The following is a 14,966-nucleotide window of genomic DNA, read 5'->3' as shown; positions in this document are numbered from 1 at the left end:
TTTAAATTTGAGGAAAATTTGAGACAGCATGACCCCATTCCTTACAAACTAACTTTCTAATGACAAATCTAGGGCAGAGATCGCTTACTTATTTATCAAGAGACATTGATATCAAAATAACTTTCAGTCAGTCATCCATTGAAACATGTTTGTACTCTCCACAAACTTCAGACATGTCATTACCCCTTCATCAAACTTCTCTCTCTTCTGGATGTTTTTTCTTATTTGTCTTTTGGAAAATATGAATGCAACTATGGTCCTAGATTGTTTTGGAAAAAATGTAATACTTTAAATCATTGCATTTAGTAACATTTTCATGGTACTATATACCTTCATTCAGAGAAAAGAAATGCATGCTTCCACTGCATGAGAAACTGGAAAAAGAAACTTGCTGTAGTTGGAATTCCCATTAGACAAGATCAGATATAAAGATCACTTTAGTGATCGACTGTTGGTCCAAAGACATGGCAACATTTCAGCTGATGTTAAAGCACTCACCGAGGACAATCACCGAGTGTGGTGCTGTGTTTTTTTTTAGCTGATTGTTTTAATTGCTTTGAGTTCCTTGCTCAGATTGCTTTAATGTACAGAGTGTGATGATCCAGATAACTCAGCCTTCATCACAGGGACAAGTCTGGCCACAGGGTCGTGCATTTGAGAGACAATGTTTCTAATCATTTTTTAACTAATCACTCTTGTTAAACATGCTTGTGGGCTGCTCTCATCAGAAGTAGCTTTTACATAGAGAACGTGTACATTGTACTGAAGATATTTGAGCCCAGCAGGGAGCTATACGTGACAGGATTTGATAAATGAAACCAATTATTTTCACAAGGGCTACTTTGCACAGCTTTTCATGTATGAATTTAAAAGTTACACAAAGAGTATTGTGTTGTTATGAGAAACTGTAATAAGAAACAAAACAGACAATATTCATATGTGAAAAAAACAATCATGCAAATTAAACCTATCCTGAAAGTATAGATGTGGCAGTCATTAGTTGCATTTGTGTTTTGTTTCAAGTTCTCTATATGGACCTGTTTACCTCTCAAACTTATTTTTAAAAAAAACAGATACAAGCATGTGCATGAACTTAAACTCCTCTTTGAAGTGAGCAAGAGGAAAGACGCTATCCAGATCACTGATGATGATGTTAATGGTGTTTCATAGGCCTTCATAGAGTAAGTGCTACAGTCATATTTATAGTTATTTTTAACTCAAATGTGATACTAGTTGACATATTTTTCGATTGATTTATCATATGTTAAACCACTTTTTAAAGTTGTTTTTATACTATATGATATTAAAAACCAGACTTAAGACTGTTTAGAGGATGTGTATTAAATATGTGGAACATTAAAACTTTGCTTACACAAAAAATGTAGCAGTGGCCAAAGACTTTTGCAGAGTACTTTATGTATTTAGGATCATTATCCATCATTTGTTTGTGCAAAATCCACAAAGCAGACCATCTGACCACTTCTCTGAAATCAAACTGCATCAGAAAATAATTGAGTTCATCATGACGGTGACCTTCAGTATAAAATGCATGACACCCGACCTTGGTGAAAGAGCCATTCTCTGAAACAAAGCCCTTTTTTGTTTGTTTGGATTTTCATGCACAAACAGCTTTAGCCTTTTTTCAGAGGAAAGAGCAACATTCAAATGCATTAGAAATTCATAGAGCGCAGGTGAGGCAAAAACACGTAAAATAGAGAAATGCCATTTCAAGCTGGGGGCTTTTCGGTCTGAAAGAAAATGGATGTTGTTGAAGACAGCATAGAAAACCCCTAAAATAAGAAAGCATGTCATAAAGATGTCCACATCAACATCAGTTGGCAAAGTTCAATACCTCCTGCAGGTAATAATCTGAGTTATAAACAGGAACAAAAAAATGCTCACAACAACACGAACAAAGTGCTTTTTAATTTAGTTAAGACTCAATTTGAAGTCAAACAAAAGGAGAATATATTATTATATCTAGGGATGGGGAAAAATAAATTCACATAAGTATTGGGATTTTTTTATCGGGCAATTTAAAAAAAATCCCTTGGGATTGACAATCCGTTTACAGAAAGAGCCAACATGACCTGAGAGCAGCAGAGAGAGAATAAAGCAGACAACCCAAGCCATCATTTATCGGAAAGAGTCTTTTAAGATATCAATAAAGCTCTAACTCTATCAACCAATCAATCAATCCTTACTTGTAATGCACCAAATTAGAAAACATGTTATCTCAAGACATTTTACAAAAAGAGCAGCTCAAAGACCTTACTTTTTGGTTATATTATCTACAAAGACCAAATGTTAATCCATCATGAGCACAGCACTAAGCATCATTTAGCAAAGTTACAGAGGGAAGGAAAAACTTCCTGTAAGGGGCAGAGATCTTGGGCAAAACCAGAGTTATCATGAACAGCCATCTGCCGAAACTGCACTGGTCTTGAAAACGGAATAGAGGTAGATCCAGGAAGAAGGATAGGGCCCACCAACAATATCAACAATCTCTCATCCCCCATCAGTCTTTCTGACAGAAATAAAAAAAGCTTTAAAGCTGATAAATTAAGAAAGATTCATTAATGGGGAAATTAGCCATCTGTTGTTTCATCCTCAATGAAAGAAGACAACAAGTTGTTGCCATGTGTATGCGTCCAGTTTCACACAACCGTCTCACCTCTGTGAGCGGGCACGATATCTAGCTAATTAGCTCAACTTTTTTAAGGAGAGACTTCAAAACAAAAAAAAAAAATGAAAATGTCAACAATCGATTACTAATCACAAAACTTTTTGTATCACAATACTTAAGAATCGAAATACAAATTGACTCGGCACCCAAAAATCATAATAAAGTCAAATCAAGACCTAAGCACATCATCCCAGCCCTAATGCCAACCAGTAATGGATAAAAGATTCAGGCAAGAAACAACATCTAAATACATGCCTAAAGCAGTGCCATTACTGTGATCAAAACAAATTCGAGAATGAGAATGAGAGAATGAGAACGTGCTCCTGATTAACATTTAATCCATAACATCAGACAGTACTACATCTTTTAATGCAGCGTACATGTGTACAGCAAATGTTCCATATCAGTCAAGAATTGCATGGCCTGAAGCAAGAACAAACATGCCCCCGTGTGCAATGGACTATAATTCACAAAAAGCTCTCTCCACTGCTGACGAATGAATGTCACTGTTGTAGTGGCTTGCTTTGTGCCAGCTGTGATTGTGACAGGGCATTACTTTCAATAAACACATGCTCATTGCACCACTAAGGTATCCATTTACACTCATTTACAGGCAGACAAACTGAGTTTAGGATGATGCCAGCAGCCGATAAATGCAAGGCATGCACAGCATGCAGCCGCTGGCATATGCTTGTGGCTCTAAGGAATGGGTCAAATTAATCATAACACCATGAATATTAACACACTGAGAGAATAGGTCATACTGCATTACCATGGATCATCCATTACTCTCTAAGCAGATCTTCTACCTGGGAGAATGTCTGACCAGGGATACAAGTTTGCACATTTATTCCCCTGACGGAGAGGGGAAGACTAAATAATTAAATATCCTTCCTTAACACTTTATATAGCGCCTGTGTCCATTTTAGGATCGACTCCAATTTTCTCAAGGGGGAGGCTCTATGATTAAAATAATTTGGAAGATTGATGGGAGAAGTGGCCAGAAAATCCTGGTCCTGAAAATGGAGGGCCAGCTGGGGAAACAATGCCAGGACATCAACACAAGCAATAGTTATACCTCATTGTGTTGTCGTTACTATTTCTGGCAATTTGTGATAATCATTGCTACTATAAATCCAAGCTGATTCACTTTACACGTGTATGGCTTAATGAAAACATTTGACCAGCATCTTATAATATTGATCTCAGGGGCATGAGCACCTGAACTATTGTACTTTGTAGACAGGACAAATGTTGTATAACTTATGTAAAAACGAAATGCTGGCAGACACTTCTTGAAGAAACACCGTCTCTGACAAAGGACTCTAGAGACAGATGAAAACTACCTGTCTGTGCCGACACTTGCTGAAAGCTATGACACTTTGAGCTTGCACTCTCATATCCTGTAAACATCAAGGGAACTAGTGGCAACACCTTTCGGTTGAAGGGGTGGGAGCTGAGATGAAACACTGGTGAAAATAAAAGTTAAAGTTGACAGGTATAAAGGACACGATGCCTGTGATTTTCTGCCCCTGCTAGATGTGTTGAGCAGACAGATGTTCGCTAAGTTATGAAGCAAAAAGAACTTTGTTAGCAGATGGGAGGTTCAAGGCTCTCTCTCATGTTTGTGTTGAAGTCATTCCTCAGGTTTATGCAGCTTTAAAACTCAAGGAGAGCTTTGATGAGATGGAAGACAAGAATTATAAAAATAGACTAATTTAGAAATGTTCAAAATGTATAAACAGTATAGCTTTAAAACTTACTATATTGACTCCAGAATACTTCTCTCTATAGGTATAATGCAATTTTTTAAAATAAGTTTATAATCATATGTAACCATGGCTGCAAAGAAAAATAAATACAAATACATTTACAACTCTTGATACTCATTCAAATGTGGATTGTTATTCTTAAAATCAGATTGACAGAAAGAATAGAATATCCAATATGTAGAAAATGATAAGAGAAGAAGCTGCTTTCTTGGCAAATTCATGTGTTATAGTAATAACGCAAACTTTCAGACAGCTTAAGACAGAGACGCGTCATGCTAGCCAAAAACGCCTGAGCGCATCTGGGAAAAAAAGAGCTTGGAGTGCATGTGAAGCATGGCTGCGTGCGCATATGGGCGACTAAATAGTGGGGAAAACATTGACTTGAGTGAACATAGAGCTCTCGCTGTTGCTTTTCTCCGAGACAAGGAGGAGGAAAATGTAATAAAATCGGAAGGTAAAGCCTACTACTTGATTTGATTGGCTGCTTTAGCAAAAAGTGACATTGATGAGCGCTGCAACTCTGCGTCTTCAGCAGAGAAGTTTAAATCTTTTTTACTTCAATGCCCACCAAAAATTCAGATCACACTCCTTATTATGAATTACTCTTATCCTTCATGAAATCAAAGTAAGGAAATGTGCTATTCAGACCTAAATCATTTCTGTAACGGGCAGTAAAACATGTTAATTTCTGCCGTCAAAATGGACTTTTTAATATGGGGTGTGTATTGGACTTCAGGGTTTTTAGAGCCAACCCCAAGTGGACACTCAAGGTACTGCAGGTTTTTGCACTTCAGCGTTGGCTTCATTTTCAAACACTGGAGGTTGCTACTTGGCTATCACCCACTCCACATTGTCTCCACATCAAATTATTAACTGTCTCCCAGATTCAGACGAAAAGCTGATGAAATTAATATTGTGTTATTTCTGATACCTTTAAATTGAATGTGGAGGGATCCTTACATTGTTGTTCATTTAAAAAAAGACACATTGTCACCTAATGACCCTGGTATAAACTCTGGGCAGAATGTGTGGAGTTTTAATATTGTTTTTGATAACTGGACAATAAAGCATTCAGAGGTACCTGCTGGCTCAACTATTTCCCATGGTTTAAAATCCTGCATCCCTGTTTTGAATATTTGGAGGTTGACAAAAGCAGAAGTGATGAGTTATGGCGTGTGTTTTGTATTTTTGCACACGGTGGCAAGAAAAGTGCCTTTTGTCTCTTGTGCACACCGGACAATGTTCTTATCACTGAAGGCCTTTTTGTGGAGCATAGAGCTGCCCTCCAAAATGAAACTGCAATTTGTCAAGGTTTTTACTGAATGCTTTTAAAAGATGCACCACTAGGGCACCACTTTCTAATGAAATTCAGACAGCGTTTGAAGCTGGGACAAGAATCACACACAAAAAGAAAGTAGTGGCAGTGTATTTACAAGAGGGTTGCATCTTCTCTAGGAAGCGTCTTAAAAATGGCACAGAGAAAGGCAATGATTAATTCAAAGGGCCCAGGGGTATTTTGCCCTGTTGCTTAAGGGTCTTATGCACCACTGCTTTGAAGTACTGAGCAGTCCAAAGAAGTGTATAAATGGACAGAGGACAGAGATTGAAAGGCTTTCAAACTGAGGGTCCATCGAAGATCACAAACAGCTATTTGGGCTCTAAAAGGAAGTGGGTGTCTAAGAGATACAACCTGCATCTCCTCTGTCAAGATGAAGATATGTTTTATATCGTATCAAACGGGGCAGAATTTGCAAGAAAATGGCGGCTTTATACCTCTACGACAATAAGTCACATGTCACTTCCACAAAATGTTTCACCTTCTATTGGAAGTTGATCCTCGCATTATGCAAATAAACGAATTCACCCTTGAATACATGTTTTTTTAGCTGTCAGAGATGTTACGTAAATGAAACACATTTACTTGACCTACTTATGATTTCACTGCTCATGTTTACTGAGGCTATCATGAGGGGGGGGGGGGAGGTCTAAGAAAAGAGTAGAATTTCAAACCACTGACAGAGCGCCAAGACATAAATGTACACATTTAAACTAACCAATAATCATGACAATGTAATCCACCGCTTTTTATTCTGTATAACTTTATGGATGAGTTATTAACAAATTCATTAAATTGCTACAATTATCATGGCAGTTCACCATCTTGTAATTACCCGACTATGATAACAGTGCTTGTAATACACAACATGGTAATTATACAGCAGCAGAAAAGTGGATTCCAAACAGCTGCAGAAATACTGACAATTTTTAAATAAATGTCCAACTAATCACATGTGTGCAAAGAAAAGTCTGCATAACCCTGAACAGGCAAGTGATGACTCACGAAGGCAGCTATTTAAAGTCATCAATTAATTTCAAACATCATGAAAATGATGGAGAGAGCTCTTAAAAATCACTGGAGATACACATGCTTATTAACTGTGATCACCACTGAATACAAATCAATTTACCTTATGGAAAGAAAATCTCCACTAAGGGGAAACCAGTGAATCTCTGCGTCAACCCTGTAATTATTCCATTTGTGAAGAGACAAATGGACAGTGCTGTCAAAAGAATTCAACTCTAAAGGTTAGATGTGTTGGCAAGCTGTGCGTGTAACACACATGGAGCTTGGTCTCCACCTACTGGCAAATAAAAAACCCAATGGCCCTTCAAATAGAGAAGACACAGTTTCCTGTTCTACATCAATAATAAAAACAACAGCGTAATATTAGAATATCATGTAGCCGAAATTGTATTTATAGTTTGTTTTTGTATTAGCTCACAGCTATCGGTAAGTGGGACTTTTCTCAGGCCAAGCACAAAGTCCTTTTATACTGTCATCTTCAAAGACATCCCTCCTCTGCAGAGACATATAACAGCAGATACAATGAAATGCATCGTGTATCCCATTTGAATTACAAAAAACAATCATTTGAACAACATTATCTGCAAAATGTAAATCTTTAAAGTGTAAAAAAAACAAAGCACATGTATCTGATCATAGCTAATTTGTAAATATCACAATGCATCACTGTATTAGACTCCCACAGATTAATTCCAGCTTATAACAACTATTTCAAATCACATCACATCATAACAACAATTGCAAATACCTCAGGCAGCTGCCCTATGTTAATGATGGGTCATTTACCTCCAAGATATTTATTCATTTTCAGTACTTAACTTACAATTCCACCCTCCCCCCCCCAAAAAAAAAAAAAAATGTGACCTACTTCTGAGAAACTGAGCACAATATCAATAACAACTGCAAGGCTGTGATTTGGGGATTTTGGGATTTTAGGAAGCACCACAAGCACTGGAACGTCCTTATCAACAGCTAAAGGTTACAAGACCACAACAAAGCTGTAAGCATATCATTCTGCACCACATACTCCCAAAGCTATGATCACATACGTACATGCTTGAGGCAAGCAGCAAACTCATTCAAGCGTCTCTGTTAAATAAAAAACCCTCCCCAAACTCCTGGAATGCATAATCTTGGTATGTCTATGATTTCTCTGCTGGATAAGAGAACTATATTTGAAAAAGGCTATTTGCTATTTTCTGTGCATGGCATTAGGTATTTTTACTTGAGCTACAATGCCTAGTTAATTCACATCATCAATTCCAAGCATTTAAAAGGAAGAAGACATAAGAAGGGCATAGCATGACTTGCAGAAATTGTAGTTCTGCAACTTAAGCCACCACTGAAACTCAATATAGCTTTTCTAATTTATTTGAAATGTCTTTTTTATTTTGACAGGTTCATTTTACCAGACATTCTCGCTAAACCAATTTCTTGATTGTCCGTATTACACTTTCTAACATGATCTCCGGGCACTGTGGCCAACTTATGAAAACTGACAGGACACAGCCTGCATTCATGACTAGGCGTTTTATTAATATTCTAAGTTTCTATTTGAGGAGGCTTCTATTTCACACTGTAGGTCATTAAAGAGGAAATCAATGCTGTGCATGCATACATATTCAAGGATCCAGAGGACAATAAACCATGTCCCCTTGAGTGCTGGATTCACTTGAACTGTTCTTAGTGCATGAAAGACAATTTCCCGATGTCACCCTACCAGTGGAAGCGGTTTCTTTGATTGGGCTGTCTGGGAAAGGAGACAGCTTGTCTTCCTTGCATTTGGCATTTCTGAACAGACGGCACACAACAGTGTTGCTGACAGGCACTTTAAGTCAGCATCTGTTCGAAAACGTGTGATCTAGTGTCTCTGGTATGACTGAATTTGCTATCGTCAAAGACAACAAACTCGTGTTATCCCCTAATATGACAATCAACAAGATATTTCAGTGGCACTAATAGCTTTGAGTTGGCAATTTATCAGACAAACAGCCTGGAGACTGTCTCCCTGAATTGCAACAACGCACGAATGGTAGTATTACAGAGTGATCCATGGGGACTGGACCTGTGCTCTCTCAAAGCAAGGAAATAAAACAGTATGCAAAATCCAGACAATAATGCACAACAACTGCCAGTGCTGGTTAAATGTTACAATTTCACTAAAAGCTCATTGGGACATTTAGGTCGAAGGAAACATGTCAAGATAAAGCACTTCACACAAAGCAGTCATAACTAATGGTTTACTTCTTAAAACAACATGGCATCTTGTAGGAGCAGTGCGGCTGGCAGTATTTTGGTCTAAAAAATGGAGAGTCAATCAATGACGGCTGTGTCAGGTTAAACTGGTATGTCAACCGGAGCGATGCATAACCACCCTCCAGTTATGAGTCTATATGTTGATTTTTTATGTTTATTTAAACTTGCTCTGTGAGGACATGGTGCTAATATCCTGTCCTGTTTTCATATAAAAGAGGAAGCCAAAACACATGCAGCATACATGCATGAAACACAGCATTATTAATATATAATGAGATCACAATTGGTCTCTATGGGAAATAACTTACTGCTGTAATATAGCTGGGTCAACAAAAAAATAATTTATGAACTTAAATGCACATTTGCATGAAACAAATGTTTATCAAACATACAAAAAATGCAAGGTTATGTTAACATTCACAGATATATTATTTATAATCATATGCATTATTCAAAAAAAAAAAAGCATAAGAGCAAAAAGGCAAAAAGTTAACAAGGCAGAGTGTACAAGAGACACACTTGGTTAGTCTAATAGAGTTAATAAATATGATCCCCATTGCACATGAGTGAGACATTTAGTGGCCAATGATTATAATACAAGTCGGTATGTAAAGTTCAGGCAAATCCATTGATCCTGTGTTCCCCAGCAACATCGTGATCAGATTACTGTATGAGCTCCATCTATGGCACAAGGTTCATTAAATGTAAAACATGTCAACATATTTAAAATCTAATAAAAACTAACTTTATTTTCACAGCTATTGTTGACTTCTTTAAGCTGCAGGCCACTTGGCAAATTCTGTTCATTGTAACAATAATCATATGCTGTTTGAGTAACAGGAGAGAGCAGAGGTTTGAAACATCTTGTCTTTTAATCAATGACTTCCAGACTGTCCCTTTGATATCCTATCACCTGGTGGCTTCCTACTGTTTAACGAGACAATGTGATTGCATTTGAAGAAATCAGCATTCCTTTTGGTAAATTGATCAATTGTTGTTTGATGTGTTGATACTGTGGGGTGGTTTCCGTAGAAACGGCAGTATGAGTCTGACTGTCTTCTAAGAACTAACATAATGTCTCCTCTCCGTGCTGCATGTAGTAAAAAGGTTTTTGACTCATAACACCAAGTTTGTACTTCTTCAGAGAACTACCAATTCTCATAGTTTTGGAAGAAGTTTCTCTCACATTCTTCATTTGAATGCCATGTTTTGCTCTGTGAATACATTATACTGGTTTTGAAAAAGGACAAAGACTGTTCTAGTAGCATTTGGCTATTATTATTCCGACTTGTAATAAAGCTTAAAAGCCTGATTAAAACTGGATATGTGCAAAGATGTGAAGCTCAATGTGCAATAAAGATGCAGTCTGTGGGAAGGTTTCACCTCTGTGGGGATCACTGAGCCAGTGTGAGTCTCAAAGTTAGACTAATAACCCACAAGGATTGCTGTGTGGTTGAGTCAAGCCTCTGGTTTTATTGACTTAAACCTGGCTGCACTATAATAAATTAAAAAGATTTTATTGAAGTCCTAGGAGAATGATTGAGTGCACCCATTCTTACAGTTCACAAATAAACTCAACTCTTCCAGTTTTGTGTTGATGTTTGTCTTTCTTTTTCTTTTTTTTTACAGTGTTGGCTGTTTAAATGTGATTTTAAAAATATCCAAATGTTTAATTTCTTCTACAGTGTGATCATGTTTGGAGAACAGGTGAGCTGTCAGGAGGCCACGCCCCCGTGCGTGCCACAGGCGGATTTATTGTATTCCATCGTGTCCAAAATAAATATTAAAGATTTAAGTGCTAACTGAGAGAGTTTAATTTCTGCAGAAAGTTCTCACAAGTTAAGCTTTTGTTTACTTGTTTTATTGATATTTGCACCCATGGTAACAGCCTCAGGTATGAACAGAATGCACTTACTGTAATATCCATACAGCACGGTGTCTTCAATTTGCCCTCTCGTCAGATTGTTTGCTGCCCATTCCTGGAGGTAAGACAAAGAAAAATCCATGCTAAAAGTTAGAATTAGGTTCAATAGTAAAGTGAGAGATGTTGAGTTTTATGTGTGGGCCCATCTAGGGACCCGCAAATTAGCTCAGGCTATAAATGCTGTAGTGCGTGGCAACGGTTTACTTGCTCCATACTTGTCCCTTTACAAATAAACAAAGATGATCATCAAACAAAAAACAATAAGGTTTTTTTCATCTTTTTTTTCAATTGTTTTCAATGAGGAGAGAGTACCTGCAGCAGCAGGCGGCAACCTGGAGAAAAAGTGCAGCGCCCGGTGTCTTTTCCCGAGCGCTCCGCCTTTTTTGTGCCACCGCTACGAGCGCTCAAGTTGGAAATCTTTCAACTTTTCAGAAAGGCGCTGTTGACATCACAGGCACTCTTTTCCAAATGTTTGATATTTGTAGTTTTGCTGCCTAAGGATCGTGTCTTGTACCCACATCCTCTTTGCTCCGTGTGTGATTGGGAAATAACAGACTGTTGTCATAGAGACAGAACTGACAATGCAGCGATTTTATTCTCAGAGCACAAATGCTCCATGTAAGCGCTTCCTAGGCGCAAAGCAAGTGTTTTTTCGGCTCAGAAAATGAGATGGACACAAGGCCTAAGTCTAAAATAAAATGTGATCATTAACACCAACACAGAGAGAAGTATGGTGTATTTTCTGGATTCAGTATTTCACTTATTTGATTTCCTTTTTATTACAGGCATTAAAAAATAAATAAAATACACAGCTTAAAGGTCTGATCTAAGACGCTGGAAAGGGTTATACCAAATTAGTAAGAATATGTGTCTGTTCTGTTTATCCAGTTTCATGAACTTAATTCAGATGTAAAAGAAAATAATTCAAAAACCAGACAGTCAAGGGAAGAATAACTCAAAGCCGTCAGACCTTTGTCTTAATACATTTTTTTGTCATCATAATAAGCTTCTTTTTTGATGCATGTTACTTAAACAATGATTTGTCAAATTGAAAAATAAAAGCCATGAAAAGCTGCAAAAAGATTTCAAGGCAGATATTGTTTTTGGAGATTTCAAGCCTAGAGGAAAACATTTGTGTCATTTCTGTCAGCCGCTGTGATGTCATGACAGTCACCGCTCTGGGCTACACTCTTTTCCCATCAAAAGCTAGCACTGTTACTCAATCATATTTCTGTTTGAACCTTTTGCATGTTAGCAGAAAAGCCATCACTGGCTCTCACACTTCTTTGCTTTATCATACTTGTTTTGAACAATCATCATTAAGTGATCTGAGAGCAAAGAAATCATCTCTCATTGAGTCACAGGGATTATGCTGCAGCCATAATCACGTGGCTATGACTTCACTGTACCAAACACAATACCACCCAAAATCCACACAAAGCAACTAATTACCTTAACTTATTACACACTTAGCTAAATCTTCAAATAGATGGAAACAGATGCATTGAGTTGCAGAGAATTAAATGAGCCAAGAAATGCATTAAGCTTTCAAACTGAACAAAAACAGCATCCACTTGGTTTGCAAAGAAAAGCTGCAGCAGCAAAAGTAATTAGCATTTTTTTCCCAATAGATTGTACTGATGCTATAAGATGAACAAATACTTACTTTATAGGTGCCATTGGGATACTTCATGAATGAAACAAGGAATATATCCACCGGTAGGAGAGCAGATGTTATCAAAGCAATGGATAGTGCACATATTGCTGTGATGGTCGAAACAACTTCACTCTCCTGCCGACTTTGAAATTTCCGAATGTAGACCCAACAGAAAGCCAGGATTATCTGAAGCAGGGACAGAAAACGAAAAATTGTTAAACCAAAAATATTTCTTTGGATTATTTTTGAATGCATGCAATCTCAGAAAGATTGTGCTGATGGCATACCAAAGACAAAATAATGAAGGAATTAAGACATTAAAGGAAGAATGTGCGACATCAATACAGCAGAAATCAAGAATATCCTGTGTAAATGTCTCTCTGAGTCATGACGGTCTACAATGAGTGAGAAGTGTGAGTCCCTCCAGCTGTACTGTTATCAGAGCTGTGTTTGCATGGACGGGACGACCTTGTGTGTAAAGCTGTTTTAGTCAAGGACTAGAGAAAAGAAGAATAACATACTCACTGATTATTTGACAACAGATGGAAATTAGCTAGCTAGCTAAATCTGGTACAAAGCATCTCTTCTCTTCTGAGACTAATGTTTTTTTTGTACACTGTCCCTGATTCAAATAAACTATTTAAAAAAAAAAAAAAAAAAGTCACATAAGTGTTTTTAGCTCACGGTCATTCTGTGTCACTTCATGTGCAGCTGTTTTTTTTTTGGTTTACTGCTGGTGCTCAAGGTCGACATCTACTGGATCTAAAAGTTGCATATTCTTACTTTAATTTAAAAAACACATGCACAGGGTTTAAAACCACAACACCAAAGAATATAATCTCTTATAATATCCTGCAACAAATGATATCCTCGTGTATCTCTCATGGATCAGTGTTGCAGTGCAATATGTCGTTTAACTTCATCATGCTGTGTTCAATATGTCGTGTACCCCTAGGCCTGATCCACACAGTTTGGAAACTCTAGATTTGGTGTGTGTGTGTGTGTGTGTTTGTGTGTGTGTGTGTGTGTTGCTGATTACCAAAAAGAAATACTCAAACCAAAGTTTTAACAACATGAAGGGAATTACAAACTGAGAATAGCCTGACTGCAGGTGCTGAGAAACAGCTGATCGGATTATATCATCGCACTCCCTCCTCCCCTTTAAGCATTAGAGTGAGAACAAGCGCTCTAGTGCTGCTGAGAACGAGAAGTGACGCAGATAACACAAAGTTAAGATTCAATATGATGCAGAAGAAATAGAGAAATAAGCAGTTCTTCTTAATGTTTTTACAGAATAAATCCACAAATTAGCCGATTTATTATGTTGCTGTTTAACACAAAGATAGCAGATTGTAGCTGTAACAAACAGGGGACTCATTAGACAGAGAGGCATAGAGGGGGGCTTCAAAATGACAAGGTCATATTCAAGGCACACCGGCTGTAAGAAGTGAGGACACTGCTAAAACTAGTCCCTTTAGATCAAGGGCTGCCATTCACAGACAGGATCAATTAAAGGCCCGCAGCCTTAAGCCTCTGGCTGCTTGTTTTGTCAGGTAATGACGCAGGCTTTGCATCCAGATAAGATCCATTGAAAGGTTTGTACAAATAAAAAGGCCTGCAACTTGCAAGTGGTGAGTGGGGAAGCAGAGCAGTTTATTGGCATCCAGCGCATTCTTCTTGGCAGCTTCTGATTTTTAGCCACGTGATTTTGAAAGGCAGCTGGGGGTAATGAGCACTGAAGGCAGCAGATTACATGTTTAGGTGATCAAGTTGAAAGTATTCATTTAAGTAGGGAACTGAGGATTGTTACAACAAGACTTGTGTCTAAAATCAGAAACATATTAAAGAGATGTCTCTTATATTACACAAGCTCAGTTAGAGTTCCCATCCACCAGGTAGGTAGAAGACAAAGATCAACATATTCAACTGAATTTAAAGAAATCATTTTTAAAGAAAGAAAGTTTTGTCATATTGTCCTTAACATTTGTTTTAATTAATCCAAACTTACTTAGTTTAAAACCTTATTGTTGTGATTTTTCTTTGAGCCAAAGGGGCATAATAAGCATGGGTCAAAGAGAGTTCATCCAGCTAGCTCATGATGTTTTCTGATGGCTAAAAGTAAATGTATTTATAGAATTAATACACGTTGAATAATATATTTTTATACTAAAAATTGTTTTCCAGTCACCCTAGAATACACACAGCGATAAAACACATTATTGACATCTACATGTTGACTTTAAATTGGCAAAAGTAAAAGGCATGTCAAGGCAAAACTTCAAGAAAAATGTAACATAATATTATAT

At 37.4% G+C, this 14,966-nt stretch overlaps 1 protein-coding gene across 2 annotated transcripts in view; it reads right to left on the bottom strand.

The window, feature by feature from the left end:
* Positions 1–14,966, bottom strand: part of lmbrd1 (LMBR1 domain containing 1) — a 73,144-nt gene that overhangs the window by 56,243 nt on the left and 1,935 nt on the right. For both annotated transcript variants that reach the window (XM_061039585.1, XM_061039586.1), the window contains exons 2-3: positions 12,670–12,846; positions 10,995–11,058 (exon numbers count right to left, since the gene is read on the bottom strand). In XM_061039585.1, coding sequence (XP_060895568.1) covers positions 10,995–11,058; positions 12,670–12,846 — 241 coding nt within the window. The remainder of the gene's footprint in view (positions 1–10,994; positions 11,059–12,669; positions 12,847–14,966) is intronic.

The sequence above is a fragment of the Labrus mixtus genome, chromosome 6, assembly GCF_963584025.1.
Source record: "Labrus mixtus chromosome 6, fLabMix1.1, whole genome shotgun sequence".
NCBI lineage: Eukaryota > Metazoa > Chordata > Actinopteri > Labriformes > Labridae > Labrus > Labrus mixtus.
This window is presented reverse-complemented; position numbering and strand designations above follow the sequence as displayed.